General features: G+C 29.5%; 6 protein-coding genes and 1 non-coding gene across 7 annotated transcripts; 4 read left to right on the top strand and 3 right to left on the bottom strand.

Annotated features, from left to right (window-relative positions):
• Positions 1-298: 298 nt before the first annotated feature.
• RPS20 (40S ribosomal protein uS10 RPS20) lies at positions 299-658 on the bottom strand (the record flags this gene model as incomplete). The annotated part of the gene is made up of 1 exon (XM_064861575.1): positions 299-658. One exon carries the CDS (start codon positions 656-658, stop codon positions 299-301), a length of 360 nt encoding a protein of 119 aa, XP_064716530.1.
• Positions 659-2,016: 1,358 nt separating this feature from the next.
• On the top strand, positions 2,017-2,142 carry DUR3 (Dur3p; the record flags this gene model as incomplete). The annotated part of the gene is made up of 1 exon (XM_064861574.1): positions 2,017-2,142. The coding sequence occupies one exon, from the start codon at positions 2,017-2,019 to the stop codon at positions 2,140-2,142; it is 126 nt and encodes a 41-aa protein (XP_064716529.1).
• A 2,349-nt stretch (positions 2,143-4,491) lies between these two features.
• Positions 4,492-5,286, top strand: NFU1 (Nfu1p; the record flags this gene model as incomplete). The annotated part of the gene is made up of 1 exon (XM_064861573.1): positions 4,492-5,286. One exon carries the CDS (start codon positions 4,492-4,494, stop codon positions 5,284-5,286), a length of 795 nt encoding a protein of 264 aa, XP_064716528.1.
• A 197-nt stretch (positions 5,287-5,483) lies between these two features.
• On the bottom strand, positions 5,484-5,867 carry MCO14 (4a-hydroxytetrahydrobiopterin dehydratase; the record flags this gene model as incomplete). The annotated part of the gene is made up of 1 exon (XM_064861572.1): positions 5,484-5,867. The coding sequence occupies one exon, from the start codon at positions 5,865-5,867 to the stop codon at positions 5,484-5,486; it is 384 nt and encodes a 127-aa protein (XP_064716527.1).
• Positions 5,868-6,254: 387 nt separating this feature from the next.
• APM2 (Apm2p) lies at positions 6,255-8,135 on the top strand (the record flags this gene model as incomplete). The annotated part of the gene is made up of 1 exon (XM_064861571.1): positions 6,255-8,135. The coding sequence occupies one exon, from the start codon at positions 6,255-6,257 to the stop codon at positions 8,133-8,135; it is 1,881 nt and encodes a 626-aa protein (XP_064716526.1).
• A 644-nt stretch (positions 8,136-8,779) lies between these two features.
• On the top strand, positions 8,780-10,201 carry OPI1 (transcriptional regulator OPI1; the record flags this gene model as incomplete). Its single annotated transcript, XM_064861570.1, has 1 exon — positions 8,780-10,201. One exon carries the CDS (start codon positions 8,780-8,782, stop codon positions 10,199-10,201), a length of 1,422 nt encoding a protein of 473 aa, XP_064716525.1.
• A 4,306-nt stretch (positions 10,202-14,507) lies between these two features.
• Positions 14,508-14,579, bottom strand: PWA37_005112. The gene has a single exon. It is a non-coding gene; the product is annotated as a tRNA-Glu (tRNA).
• Between the last annotated feature and the right edge of the window lie 1,383 nt (positions 14,580-15,962).

Below are 15,962 nucleotides of genomic sequence, written 5' to 3'. Positions count from 1 at the left end.
TTCTGATATTTTAGACACAGATAGTCCGCATTTAGTGGAGATTAAAGATAAATTTGCATAGATATATTCATATATATTCAATTGACAAAAAAAATACATACTAACTATATATATTTATTTTGATTTTACTATAAATCTACTGGTTTTACCACTGATAGTAAGACAGAGGTATATTAAGGAACTGTGTTTACCTAGAGTGGGTCAATAGAACATAATGTAGATATCTACTAATATTTTTTGGAGTTTATTGTAGAGATGAGATCGAAAAAAAGTTGTATTAGTAAATAACCTAAATAGTTTAGTCAGAAGCAACAACAACTTCAACATCGACACCTGGTTCAATAGTGATTTGAGTGATTCTCTTAACAATGTGAACTGGGGCTTGTAAGTCGATGTATCTCTTGTGGATTCTCATTTCATAGGTTTCCCAAGTCTTGGAACCTTCACCATTTGGAGTCTTTCTGGTGGAGATCTTTAAAACCTTGGTTGGTAATCTGACTGGACCCTTCTTGACTAATTGGAATTGTTCAGCATTTCTGATAATGTTGTTAGAAACAGTTTCCAATTGTTTAACCTTGGTAGAAGTTAAAGTAATTCTAATCTTAATGATTTGTGGTAATTCTTGTTCTTCGACCTTTTCGTTCTTGATGTCAGACATTGTTAATAATATACCTTTTTATATTTCTTGACGATCTTTCTTCTGGGAGCAAATGGTGATAAATAAAGATGAATCACACATAATATAGTAAAAATATGCTTAATACGTATCCATATATAATATCTTTATGATTAGGTTAATGAATTTTACAATCAATAGAGAGCCAGATGGTAATTTCATTGTAAATGTAAATTTTCCAACTCATGGACGTCAGACTCTAATATTGTCAAAAAAAAAAAATGGAAAATAAAATAAAACAGGATGTGGAGAAATTAATTCATTTTATGTCCTAAATAAGAAATAAGTATGTTTAATGCGGAGGGTGTACGGATGTATAAAAACGGTCTACAGATACTAAAGAAATTTTTATCGTATTTTATCATATCTTATCTTATCATATCATATCTTATTTTTTCCATTTTAGGAACCCTTTTTTAGATTCCATTTTTGTTATCTAAATGATTGTTCGTGCTTTTCTTTCAGTAGTTCCATTTGTTTTATTCTTTTTTTTTTGAATCATATCTTGAGTTTTGTGTTATTTGATCACGAGCGGACCTATTTATTAGCATATATTTGGATAAATGCACATTTATCTTTATGCTTGAAGTAGAAAAGAAAAAAAAATAAGTGACTATCATATATCTGTTACGGACTCATAACTTCAAATAACTGTAATTTTTACTTATCTTATCTTCTACCATCTACAGAGAACAATGTAAAGTCATTTTTAAGAAAAATAAAAAATAGAAATAGTCACTTTTTGATAAGAAATTTTTATTGTTTACTTGTAAATCAGATATAATTTATTATATACTTGATAGATCAATAATTAAAAATTGTAACATTTCCAACCTCCTAATATTATTAGTTAAAACTTTAATTATTCGTAATTTTACTGTAATATATCATAAATTGATATATAGGATAAATATTATTGATTTTTTTAAAATAAAATTAGAAAATACGTATATATATATGAAAAAAATGTATTGATATATCTTAAATAAAAGTTGTAGTTTTATTTTGAACCATCTGTTGTCAAATCATGTAGTAGCTACAAGATAATTGAAAGCATTCATTACGGATAAGTATAAATTAGGTAAAAAAAAATAAGTTGAACCATGGTAGAGTTTAAGCAAGTTCTACCACAAGGTGCTGGTTATGCCATTGTATGTGGATTGGGTGCAGTTTTTACTGGCGGTATGATTGCTACAACGCATATGTTAAAAAAGTACTAAAGAGAAATTATGACAGCAGAAGAATTTGCTACAGCGGGTAGAACAGTTAAAACAGGTCTAGTTGCTTCAACAGTCGTATCATCTTGGATCTAAGCCTTAACTTTGTTAGCTTCAACTGCAATGCAATATAATTATGATGTTTTTAGTGGATATACATATTCAGCAGGTGCTTCGTTTCAAATCATTGCATTTTCTATTCTGGCTATTAAAGCAAAAAAAAGGTTCCCAACGCACACACTTATTTAGAAATAGTGAAGGTTAGATATGGTATCATTGGTCATTTTGTGTATCTTTTTTATGCTCAAGCTACAAATATCTTAGTTACTGCTATGTTAATTACCTCACGTTCTGAAGTATTTTCAAAGATTACAGGAATGCATCACATTGCAACATCTTTCTTATTACCCCTTGGAGTTGTTATATATACAATTATTGGTAGTATTAAAGCTACCTTTTTGACAGATTATCTTCATACATGTGTTATTATCATTATTGTAATGTACTTTGCCTTTAAAATTTATGCTACCAGTGATATTCCTGGTTCACCAGGGAAAGTTTACGATTCAATTCGTGCAGCTGGAAAGAATCACCCAGTAGAAAATAATTATAAAGGTGAATATATGACGATACTTTCTAATGGTGCAGATATTTTTTTTGTTATTAATCTAGTTGGTAATTTTGGTATAGATTTTCTAGATAACGGGTATTGGAATAAAGCTATTTCTGCATCACCAGTGGTAGTATTGTCTAGCTATGTTATGGGTGGGTTAGCCTGGATGCCAGTTCCATTTTTAATTTCATTGACCATGGGATTTGCCGCATTAGCTATAGAAAATTTACCAAATTTCCCAACATTCCCTGATAAATTAAGCTCTTATGACATTAGTACAGGTTTGGTTGTTCCTGCCGCAGCGATTTCCATGATGGGTAAGGTGGTGCAGTTGCTACATTACTAATGGTGTTTTTAGCAGTGACCTCTGGTTTTGCTGCTGAAGTTATTGCTGTTTCTTCTATTTTCACATATGATATTTACAGAACGTATATCAATCAAGTGGCATCAGGGAAATAATTAATATATTTTTCACACTGTGCGTGTATGGTATTTGGACTTACTATAAGTAGGTTTGCCATTGGGTTATATTTATGAGATTGTGGGTATCATTATTTCAAGTGCTGTTGTGCCGGTTATTGTCACCTTATGTTGGAAAAACCAAAATATTGTGGCGGCAGTAGCATCACCTATTCTTGGTACTTGTTTGGCAATTATGTCGTGGTTAGTTTGTACCAAATCACTTTATAAAAATTTAGCCATTAGTAGCACTTTTATGGACTACCCAATGTTAACTGGTAATGTTGTAGCATTATTGTCACTTCTAATTTTTGTTCCAGTACTATCATATGTATTTAAGCCACAAAATTTCGATTGGGAGCTATTGAAGAATATAAGTAGGTCTGATGAATCTCATATTATTGTAGAAGTAATTACTGATAATAATGTTACTGATGAGAAATCTACTATATCATTTGTATCTTGCTCAAATGTCTCTAAGGCTCATAACAATGAGAAGAATAATATTATTACAGTTAAGAGTACTGTTATACACCCATGTAACACTATATTAAGTATCATTCAAGATGTATCACAAGAAAAATTAGATGAATAGCTGATTATAGAACAAAATCAACTAACTCGTGGTTTAAAGATTGCATATTTCTTACGTGTTTTCTTTGCCTTTACATTTCTTGTTGTTTAGCCGTTGCCCATGTATGGTGCACATTACATTTTCAGTAAGAGATTCTTTACAGGTTGGGTAATAGTGTTGATGATTTGGATTTTTATTAGTGCGGTCTGTGTGATTTTGTATCTGCTATGGGAAGGTAGACATGGAATATTCACCACATTGAGAGGTATTAATTGGGATTGTACTGGACAAACATACAAATTAAAAGAATGGCAAAATAATAATCCACAAGAATTACATATGGTGAAATCTCAAATAAGTGCCCGTATGCACAATTCCCAAGTTAGAGATATTATTGTCAGTAATCTAGATGATTTAATTGAGAATTAAGTTATAACTAATCTGTCATTGTACGATAAACAACATTTTTTATGTCATTGTTTTCTTCTCATCTATGCTTAGTTTTGATATCTTATTTTTGGTACTTTGTTGTTTCATCTCTTATTAAAGTATTTTGGTTTTGCCTGGGTACTAAATTCTTCAAATATATCTTTTTGGGATCCTTGTGATTTTTTGAATTTTTCGATTTGTAAGCAATTTAGTCATCCAACTGTTTCGAGGGCTTACAATATCGAAGATAATTATAATTTTATTTATAGACATCGTGATGTTTAATAATAAGACAGAAAATGTTGATACATTAGATACGCACATATATAAAGAGAGGGTAAGAGACAGACACTTTCCATTTAAATATTTTTGTTGATGGATTGGCTATTTTTATCTATCTGGTAATGCAAGGTGAAGAAAAAAACACAGATCTAAGAAAACAAAGAATTATAACACCCACTAATCCACATATATAAATATCAAACGTGCAGTTACATAGAAATAATCAATTCATAATAAAAAAATGCTAAATATATCTTTTAAGCATACTGACAAACTAGTACAAAGACTGTCTAAGTTAAATTTAGTGTCTTTTAAAAGGTTACTTTCGATACAAACACTTACTACGCCAAATGAAAATGCATTAAAATTTATCTCTAAGGATGGTGAAATGTTTCAAATTAGAGGTTCTAAGAGTATCATGATTAAAAACACTGATCAGACATTGATCAATCACTCCAAGTTTGCAGAACAACTGTTTGTACAATGTCCTGGTATTGAAGAACTTATGATAGGGGATGATTTTGTAACAATAAATAAGGATCCTATGGTACATTGGAATTCTGTTAAACCTACAGTGTTAGAGATATTAACAAAGCATTTAGCCTCTGGTGAAGATGTAGTAAGTGATGAATTTCAGCAGGTGCAAGAACAAAAAGACGGCGGATATAAGATTAATATACCTAAGTTTACATATAGTGAAGAGGAAGAGGAAATCAGTGAATTGATTGAAGAACTTATTGACACTAGAATTAGACCTGCAATTATGGAAGATGGTGGTGATATAGATTACCGTGGATGGGATCCAAAGACTGGTGTTGTATATTTGAAATTGCAAGGGGCTTGTACTTCCTGTTCAAGTAGTGAAGTCACTTTAAAGTATGGTATTGAGTCTATGTTGAAACATTATGTGGAGGAGGTTAAGGAAGTAGTTCAAATGATGGATCCTGAACAAGAAATATCGTTAAAAGAATTTGATAAATTAGAAAAGAAATTATCAGCTAGTAAACCAAATAGTAATGGCACCGCAAATATTTAAAAATGATAAATTCTTTTTAAGTTTTTTTGTTGTTTCTCTGAGATATGGGTTGGGATATTATGTTGATAAAGAAACTCTATGATAGTTTGAAATGATTTGAAAAGAACTTCGACATTTACCCACTGATGTATAAAAATGTGTATTAATAATATCGTTGTTGTTATCCATTTGCTACTGCTTATTGTTTATATATTTATTTACTGTTTATTCATTAGTATTTGCCCATTTTCTTGTGACTTGTATAAATTTATATATGATTCAATTTGTTTTGCCAATTTAAGGTCGATATCTGATATACAACCATTATCAAGATCATGTGTAATCAATTCTAATTCCACTTTGTTATAGATAGTATGGATTGTAGGATGATGACCCCACAGATGAGCTCTCATGGAAACCTGAATAAGAAAGGACCAAGTGGCTTCAAAATTGGAGAAGGTATACTTTCTTCTTAAAGTATATCCCTTCAAACCAGTCTCTCTTATTGTCCAATTCGGAGATAATCCTAATGTAACCAGCCTTGTATTTAATTCTGATAATGGGATTTTAACAGCATTCATTTTATAGATTTTGTTATACATAATAGCAAAAATTAAGAAAGACCTTTTTGTAAACTATTGAAAGTTAAACGAATGAGTCTGATATTACAGAAAAATGGCATTATGGAAAGTTGGTATTTGAAGTTCTTTAAGTTTCTCCGTAGAAGGGGGTATCTTTAAATTTAAAGAAAGTTCTTATTTTTTATCTGAAAAAAAAAATAAATAAATGAAAGAGCAAGAAAAAAACTTGTAAAAAGTCAGATTTAATAAGAGGCATAAATGGGTGTAAGAGAAGGGCAGTGAAACGATTTGCAATTAGCAAGACCCAAGTTTAACTTAATTCCTAAGAGAAAACAAGGGTAGAAGAGCAATAAATAAAATAGAAAACAAATAAAAGGGAGAAAGAACATTATTACTGCTTATAGAAGAATGGCCCTTTATATATTAAATGAGAATTTAGAAGTATTGATATGTAAAAATATAAAATCACTGCCGTCAATTGAGTATCCCGTTCAACAATTTCAAAGATTGTATAATTATGATAAAAGGCCAGTGATAAATTATAACGATATCTGGATATTTGTTCATATACGGAGAGACTCGTTAGTCTTTCTGTTTATATTGGATAGGCTAGACACGTGTCTTATGGAGACGTTAACGTATCTAGATCAATTTTATGAGCTTTTAAAGGATTATCTTAATATAAAGAAGCTGGATAGAAAGATCATATTAGATAATACTACGTTAGTGACAGAATTGATTGATGAAAGTTGTGATTATGGGGTAGTTCAGGTCACCGATTCTGGAATAATGAAGGATTACATTAGAATTAAAGTTAATATTCCTGGATTATCGACTGAAATACTTTGTGAAAATAAAAATAAAAATAATAAAGATAGTATGCATGTGGACAATTGCAGTTGTAGTTGTAGTAGTAGTTCCAGTAGTGATATAGAAAATGACGGAGGTAAAAAGAAGAAGAAATCAAAACGTAAACACAGACACACGTGTCCACATGTAAAAAAGGATGATATTGATAATAATAGTGCCGATAACAATACTAATAATAATAATGGTGGTGGTATTTATAGAAATCAAGAGCTTGAGAAAATTACAAAAAATATTGTTGGGACTATACCATCGGATCCATTAGAATTAATTGATAAAAGTAAGAAAATTAAATCCAAATATAGTATTAGATCTTTGTGGCGGAAAGATACAAAAGATGCAGTGGTTGAAGAGGATTTAGACAATTTCATGAACAGTGATATTGCAAAGACTACAATCATGGCAGTATCGTGGAGAACTAAGGGTATACACTATTCAAAGAATGAATTTTTCCTAGATGTGATAGAAAGCGTGGAATATTTGATGGATTTTACCAATAATGTGATTAAGAACAATTCCATTCATGGGGAAATTATATGTAAGTCATTTTTATCTGGTATGCCAAATTTGAAAATATCTATTAATAAAATATTGGATAAGGACCCGCAATTTTTGTTTAATTGCAAATTTCATCAATGTGTATCTACCGAATCAATTGAAGATGGGAAAGAAATTGAGTTTATCCCACCAGATGGGCCATTTACTTTGTGTAAGTATGATCTAAAGAGACATGTTAGAGATGAACCATTAATTAAATTAACATCATTTCAAATTACACCAAAATGGAAGAAGTACAAATTAAAATTAAGTTTAACGATAGAGAGTCATTTCAAGACCACAAACTCAACTACAAATTTGAATATAAAAATCCCTATAAAATATCTTTTGGTGGAGTATTCTATTGATTTAAGTAAAAATTTGAAATTTAAATGTGATACAGGCAGGATATTATTTAATGTTAGTGACAATAATTTGTTATGGGAGATAGACACTATGAAGGGAGGACATGGAGAAACCCAATTGTCTATGGCAGTTGAATTTACATTATTTAATAGAGAAGAGTATTTAAGACAACAGGAAGAGTTAAAAACATCTATGAATCCACCACCATTGAGGGAAGGCCCCAAGTTGGAAGAACTATATAAACAAATACATGGTCAAGATTTGATCGAGACTGATATTGTTGAGGGTGCTAAAGGCAGAGGGGATCTATCTGTAGTCAAGCAACAATCTCGTATACAGCAAACTATAGAAGACAAAGATCGTCGTTTGAAGATAAGTTTTGAGGTACCATACCTTACAGCTAGCGGACTGAAGATCGAATATCTGAAAATTCAGGAGCCACAGTTACAGTACCAGTCGCTCCCCTGGGTTAGGTACAAAATTGTCAGTGATCCGGAGTATACCTATTTGGTTTACTGAAAAAACTAATCACCCCCCCTTCCCCAGATAGTCTATCTTCTCTTTTTCTCTCTCTTTCTCTTCATGGTTCTGTGGTTCTGTGGCTTTTGTTAGGAGCTGGTTTTATAATTATCACATGCCTGCAGGAGTGGTAAACATAAAATTGCATAGATACACCAGAAAACCCAACCACCACAGTCAAAAAAAAAAAAAATAGAAGTTGTCCAAACTCAGAAAGAGGAAAAACAAAAATTCAGTGATGGCACAGAGAAATAGAGAAATAAAGACAGATTGTGTAAGGTGTTTGAAGTATAGATTCATTATGGTAGTTTTGTGGGATCCCTTTAGTCACATATGTGCAATGCAGTTTTAATTGATTGTATGTTCTTGTTGATTGTAATAGATTGACAATTTGATAAGTTAAAGAAGAGAGAGTCACTGATAGACTTGCATTAAGAACTGGTTATCTTTTTTTTTTTTTTTGATAATTTTTATTTGCATTGGGTTTGAATCCATTAATTAGCATCATATATACATATCCATATATATTCGTTCATATAACAGTACAATTGCCATAGATTTATTTATTTTATAACTGTTTTTTTGTCTTCATTTTGTTTTAACCTTATACCCTCAATAAGTTGTATTTGTTTTGTTTTATTCATATGTCGTTATCTAGGCATTTAGGGTTCTCTGAAGAGGATGTTGAAGCAGCAGAAGTACTTGATGAATTAAGGAAAACTGTCCTTAACCAGGATCTAAATTCTCCACACGAAAATAAATTGGTTGTTCAGCGGAAAGAGGATCAGAACCAGAACCAGAACCAGAATGAACGTTGTAGAGAAGGATCAAGTAACTTATTGAATAGAGTAATGAATAATGTGGCTACTTTCTATGATGATAGGAGGAAAGTAGCTTCTATAGCTAGATTATTAGATGATGCATATGAGGATAACTATACCACTTCTGAAGGTGAAATTGATAGTGATCTAAGTGATTCAGAAGTGGAAAATGATGATACTGAAGAAGAATATAAAAATAAGAATAAAAATAGATACCAAGATGGTAAGAGGGAGACCGAAGACGAGGATAATAATAATACTGTAAATTTATCAGACAAAAAGAGATCATTTGATGGTGATTATAATGTAGGTGACTCTGTTAACAATAAACGTAATGGAAATATCGAAGTTGAATCATTTGAAAATAATTTCTCAAAAAGACAAAAGATATCAGATGCAATTGATAATTTTAAGGAATATAAATTTAACATGTCCATTGAATCAAAGAAAAGATTGATAGCTTGTCTCCACTTACTAAAGTTAGCAAATAAGCAATTATCTGAAAAGATAACAAACTTACAGGATTTAGTTCAAAAGGAAAATGAAGCGGAGTATCAGTATCAACTAAAATTAGGTCGATCAAGATTAAGTGAAAAAAAAATAGATAATAAAAAGACATCTATATCTTCACTCATAACTCATAGTCATGATGGTAATGATAGGAATAAGGAGACAATAAGAGAGAAACAAAATAATAATAATTATAATAACGGGAAGAGTTTAGTCAAAAAGGAGCATCAAGAAACTTTAAATGACAATAATGGTATTGACTCTGAGGAGGATGAAGATGAAGAGTTTTTTGATACATTTGATAGTAAAGAAAATAATGAACAAGCTACAATAGTTAAAATGGAAGTTGTAGGAACTATTAAAAAAATTTATTCAATGATATCGAGATTCACTGGAAATTCTTTACCTGAACCCGCTAGGTCTCAAGTACGTGCAAGTTTATTAAATTTGCCTACAAATTGGTCTTCTACTGTTTCAAATCTTTCATTATCAAATAATTCATTAGCAAGTAACAATTTACGGAGAGGATCTATACCGACTTCAGAAGATCAGTATATTAGTACAAATGGGAAAGTCTTGATTCTTGCAAAGGAATCACTAGATATGGTACAAAATGTCATGGAAGTGGTCGATTCAACATTAGGCAAAGCTGAAGAATGGGTAAAACAAAAACAAGAGATAAAAGAAGCTCTATATGAAAAGTTTATGCAGGCCAAAAATACTAAAGAGAGGTAAATCAGAGACGTGTGGTTGTTTAAAAACGACAAATTTCGGTTATAACAGATAACATTACAGACTTACTATATTTTTTATATGTAAATAATTAAAGTTGCTTTATACAGAAATTTTATGAGCATAGATAGAGATATTACTTTGATCAAGTGACAGATATGCTTTATCATTATTCTTGCTCTGTAGGTAAATTATAGATCAGAGCAGGTTCTTAAGATTGGGATATATCTTGATGATATATAAAGATAGACACTACTCTTTTTATTATTTGAGATTTTAACTTTATTACTATACATTATTTTTATGTAAATTATTTAGTTTTATATAAATAAATCATATTATATATATGTATGTATAAGGATAATATTAAAAAGTATAGTCAATTAATTTTGTTAAGTTCATTATTTAACAAGTACTATTTCAACTTTTTGCATCTTTAATACTGCAAACATTTTTAGGAGAGATAGCAAGAATAATCATCATAGATTTATTAAAAATGTTGGATGAATACATGGATAATTCATATTATGATTATAAAAAAATCAATAAACATTTTCTTGTACAGAATGGTTAGTTCTGATAAAAAATATACAAATAAATGAATATATAAAACTAACTGGTTTCTTTCAAACTTGAAAAAATACATATATAGATCTTAGCAAAGGAAGTGAAGAAATAATTATATAATTTTTCTTTCAAATGTTGAAAATATTTACTTTTAGTCATGCTAAATGATGGTTAAATGAACTTCATTTATAATATGTATGGCTGAGCTTCTCAATTAACCATAACGAGTAGCTTTTGAGACATTTTATTTGTATTTTCTTCTGAACAATTATTTGGACATAAATAACAACTATATTTTAGTATATTAGATGAGATAATTTGTTCCAAATTTTTCTAAAATAGAATAAAAGAGGGGCTTTTTTATGAAGTTTATTAATCATAGATAGAGCTAAAAATAAATATTAATAAATTATATACACCCCCCAAAGCCCATGGTTAATCTACTTTCTCTGCATATAAGATTTGTAAAAAAATTTATGATGAACTGATGATAGAAACCTAAAAAGCTACAGGAGCAGAATAATTTCTTCTTAAACAAGATGCTGTACTGTAAATATTTTATTAATTCCTATGTGTGTGTAATTTATTAATATAACAATGAGGTCTTTTTTGGATCGTTGTATACTTCTTGACATATTTAATATTGTCTATAAGCACTGAGTGAAAACATAACTAATAAAATAAGCAAAAACATAAAAATGTTTTAAAAGTTTTGCATCGCTTGAATATTTTCTATTATCATAAAACAGAATGTTCCTTAGATAGATTAGAATTTTCCATATTTTTAATAATGTTTAATTAATTAAACATAAAGTACAGTGTTGAAAAATCATATTTTTGTTAAGGATTAGCACCTGTGGTCATTGGGTATATATTAAATGTTCTCAATATTATATTAGATAGATATAGTATACAAAATTATAATTAAGTTTTTTGGTTTTTTTATTTATATATAATATACAAAGATGATTATAAAAGATGAACAAGGGAGGAAACATGATAAAAAAATGTTGGCTTTATATATTGTCATATATGGCCCATCTGGTCTACGTACAGCACCAAATTGTTGATTAGGTTTGTTTACATCCTCTGATAAGCAAACAGTACATTCTCCACATTTTGCTTATCAATTAATGTTTATTAAAATATAATTGGTCTGTCTATTTATTTTAGAACGTTCGATTTCAGCATAAAGGTAATATTATATCAGGAAATTTTTGTTGTTTATTTTACTATATATGTCTGGAGTCCGATATTTTGAAAACGAGTTGTAAGGAGCCCTAAATGGAAATTCTGAAATACGTAACCTGCGCATAACGTCTAATGTCGAGGCGAAGGACTTGGAACAATAGAAATTCTAGGCCCAAGGTTGTGAGTGTATTCGAACGAGCATATGATTGTCGGATGGACATTCGAGGCAAATTATTAAGAAGCTTACTTAAGAAACCCTTGATTATTGAGAGGTAGTGCCAGAGGTAATTATCAGCATTAATGTTCATAATCTATCTAATAGGAAAGAAGGACAAGACGAATATTCAAGGCTAATCTATTTAATAGTTAGAATCAACCAATTATATAATTTGTAAGTGTTTATATATATAATTAATATCCATATTTTAGTATTCTATTTGAGATAACCCTTACATTCTATTTAGTTGGAAGATTAAATATAACTTTTTGTGAAGAAAATTCAAGTTTCAAAAACTCGTGTAAGGGCGTAAGAGTTATCTCAAATAGGATACTAAAATATGGATATTAATTATATATATAAACACTTACAAATTATATAATTGGTTGATTCTAACTATTAAATAGATTAGCCTTGAATATTCGTCTTGTCCTTCTTTCCTATTAGATAGATTATGAACATTAATGCTGATAATTACCTCTGGCACTACCTCTCAATAATCAAGGGTTTCTTAAGTAAGCTTCTTAATAATTTGCCTCGAATGTCCATCCGACAATCATATGCTCGTTCGAATACACTCACAACCTTGGGCCTAGAATTTCTATTGTTCCAAGTCCTTCGCCTCGACATTAGACGTTATGCGCAGGTTACGTATTTCAGAATTTCCATTTAGGGCTCCTTAAATATAATTATCATAATTTATATAAAAATCATGTTATATGGTTACCGAATAATGTTAATAATATTCTTAGAATTTTGTATAAGAAAAAAAAAGACTTTACAAAGTGTCAAAAGTCACCCCCCTTTGAAGCAACATTTTTATACTTTTTGAATAAAAAATCCAAAATTACTTAGCCTTGTTTTTTCTCTTTGCAGAACGTATCTAATAAACCAAAACCAATTTGCAAAAAAAAAAAAAACAACTTTTAAAAGTTTTCTTTGCCTCCTTTTCTATACCATTTTTTCAGTGATGCCAAAGAGATTATAATAGAAAAATAACAAACAGATCTAATAACAAAATAAATATATTTTATTACAATGCACTCTTAAGAAAACAAATGACGAAGTGCCTTAATGAATAATTCTTAAGAAAACAAAATCTCAAGACCATCCAACTATGAATATTTCTACTTCATGTTAGGTGTGTTTACTAAATAATCCTAGTATATCAAGAAATTTTTTTACATCCAATATATTAAAGACAATGTTCATTTAATTGAAGAATTATACAGAAAAATACAAGAGGAGAGAAAGACAAAATAATTACATTTATTATTAACGCCATAAGCTTTAATAACAATAACAATACAAATATTATGTTTAGTTACTTAGTAATAATAGTATAGAGTTGAGCTTTGGTATTAAGTAAGGATACAGAGTAAATGTGACATATAAAATCCTCATGCCATCATATACGATCTTGTAAACTTATTAGTTGACGATAACGTTTTTGTTTTTCTTGCTTAGATAAGTATAAGTATCTGTATATCTGTGTGTGTTAGTTACTCCTTGTGTAGAGTATAGTTTATATATCATATATAGAGAACCAATTAAGGAATATTTATCTATTTCAGTGTTCAGAAGAGTACATCTCTCGTATTAGGAGTTTCATCTGTGACAATTTTAGTGTTCTCCCGTAGTAAAACTTTATCGATTACATAATACATAAAAAATGTAATGTCCCTGATATTACTGTTTAGGGTTTATTTAGAAAAAATGAGGGTTGACGATATTTTTCTAAACTTTCCTTTTTGTGAATTTTACAAACATAGATAAAAACAGGAGTAACCAACATAAGTACAAGAGAGCAACCAAGAAGAACAACAACGAATAACAACGAACGAGAACGAACAAGAAACCAAGGATTACATAGATTTAGATATATAGTATATAAGTGTATACTATTAGGTTATCTTAGATTAAGGATATAGATATATAGATATATAGGAATATTACATCTAAAGATATAGAAAGAATCTATATCTTATATCTATCCAAGTGAAATATTATTGAGATTTCAACAAGAATTGCTGTTATCAGAAACACATAACCTCAGGGTTATTACAAAAAATGTAATAGATGAAAATCCGATTACGAGAGATATATTCTTCTAGACGCTAAAATAGATAGATATCGCTTGATTTGTTGTCTATATATGACATATAGACTATACTCTACATACATAATAAATTAATATATACAGATATACAGATAAACATAGTTATATAAACAATATAAACAAGAAAAACAATAGCATCGTCGTCGACCAAGGCGTCCACAAAATCGTTTATAGTGACATCCGGATTTCATATGTTACCAAAAATGCGAAAAAGACTCCGATGCGGGGAGTCGAACCCCGGTCTCCACGGTGAAAGCGTGATGTGATAGCCGTTACACTACATCGGATAACAAATCATCGACCTGATGTAATATTAGATGATGAGATTCTTTGTGTATTCTAGGGAAGCGCAAATAATATTAATAGTTATTCAAATAATCGAGACAGTAATCAACTGTAGTCGATGATATAATTACAATAACGGTCTTATATATTGAGCGGCTTATATTGAGCTAATATATTTGTTGGAAAATGAGAGTTTATTACTGTCATTTTCATAAGAATTATTTTTAATTAGTTTTTCTGTATATTATGTGGTGTACGGATGTACCATAATATCAGGAAAACATTTTATTTGTCACTAAATATGTTTTTCGAAGATTTGAAAAGAAATGAAAAACTTTAAAAGAAAACTTAAAGTAAATAAAAGAATGTATACTGAATACACTATATAATAAATATGTACATGTATTTAATACAAAAATAAAATAAGCATCTATAACTTAATGATGTCTACCATTACCATGGATGCAGAAGGCTCCAAATTACAACAATATTTATTCGAAGTTGCTTGACTTGCTACTTGCTTGTTGTTCTATTTATGCTTATATATAATATATAAATTATTTACAAGAAACGGTTATGGAAAATAATCTCTTATCTCCAGAAAACGTTGTCCTTTTATGTGTTTTCTGGAGCTCTATCGATTATTCAGATTAGTACATTAATGATCTGACTGATTCAAACCCTAAAATTTATTACATTAATTTAGGTGCACTGCTGATAAACGGCACAATTATTATGATCATTAGTAATACATATTTGATTTATTAAAACAATAGATAATTCTAGATTTACTCGGAATCCTATGTAATCTTGGTGGAAATAACCTTTTTATTATACAACAGGCTTGTAGGAAAAAAAATTCTTAAAAAAGTAAATACAAACAATTGGAAGCCACACAAATTCTATCTTATGAATATTTTATATTTACAGTTGGAAGAAAATGATCAATAAAGACAAAATTTGGAACAGTTTTACATCTTTAGTAACCGTAGCTATCATTAAGTTATTGCTGCATTTCTTGACTTTTCTTTATATTAAACTGCTGAAATCGAACGTTCTAGAATAAATAGACAGACCAATTATATTTTAATAAACATTAATTGATAAGCAAAATGTGGAGAATGTACTGTTTGCTTATCAGAGGATGTAAACAAACCTAATCAACAATTTGGTGCTGTACGTAGACCAGATGGGCCATATATGACAATATATAAAGCCAACATTTTTTTATCATGTTTCCTCCCTTGTTCATCTTTTATAATCATCTTTGTATATTATATATAAATAAAAAAACCAAAAAACTTAATTATAATTTTGTATACTATATCTATCTAATATAATATTGAGAACATTTAATATATACCCAATGACCACAGGTGCTAATC

The sequence above is a fragment of the Arxiozyma heterogenica genome (genome assembly GCF_036370985.1).
Source record: "Arxiozyma heterogenica strain weizmannii chromosome Unknown scaffold_9, whole genome shotgun sequence".
NCBI lineage: Eukaryota > Fungi > Ascomycota > Saccharomycetes > Saccharomycetales > Saccharomycetaceae > Arxiozyma > Arxiozyma heterogenica.
The sequence above is the reverse complement of the archived record's forward strand: the minus strand, read 5'-3'. Positions and strand labels throughout refer to the sequence as shown.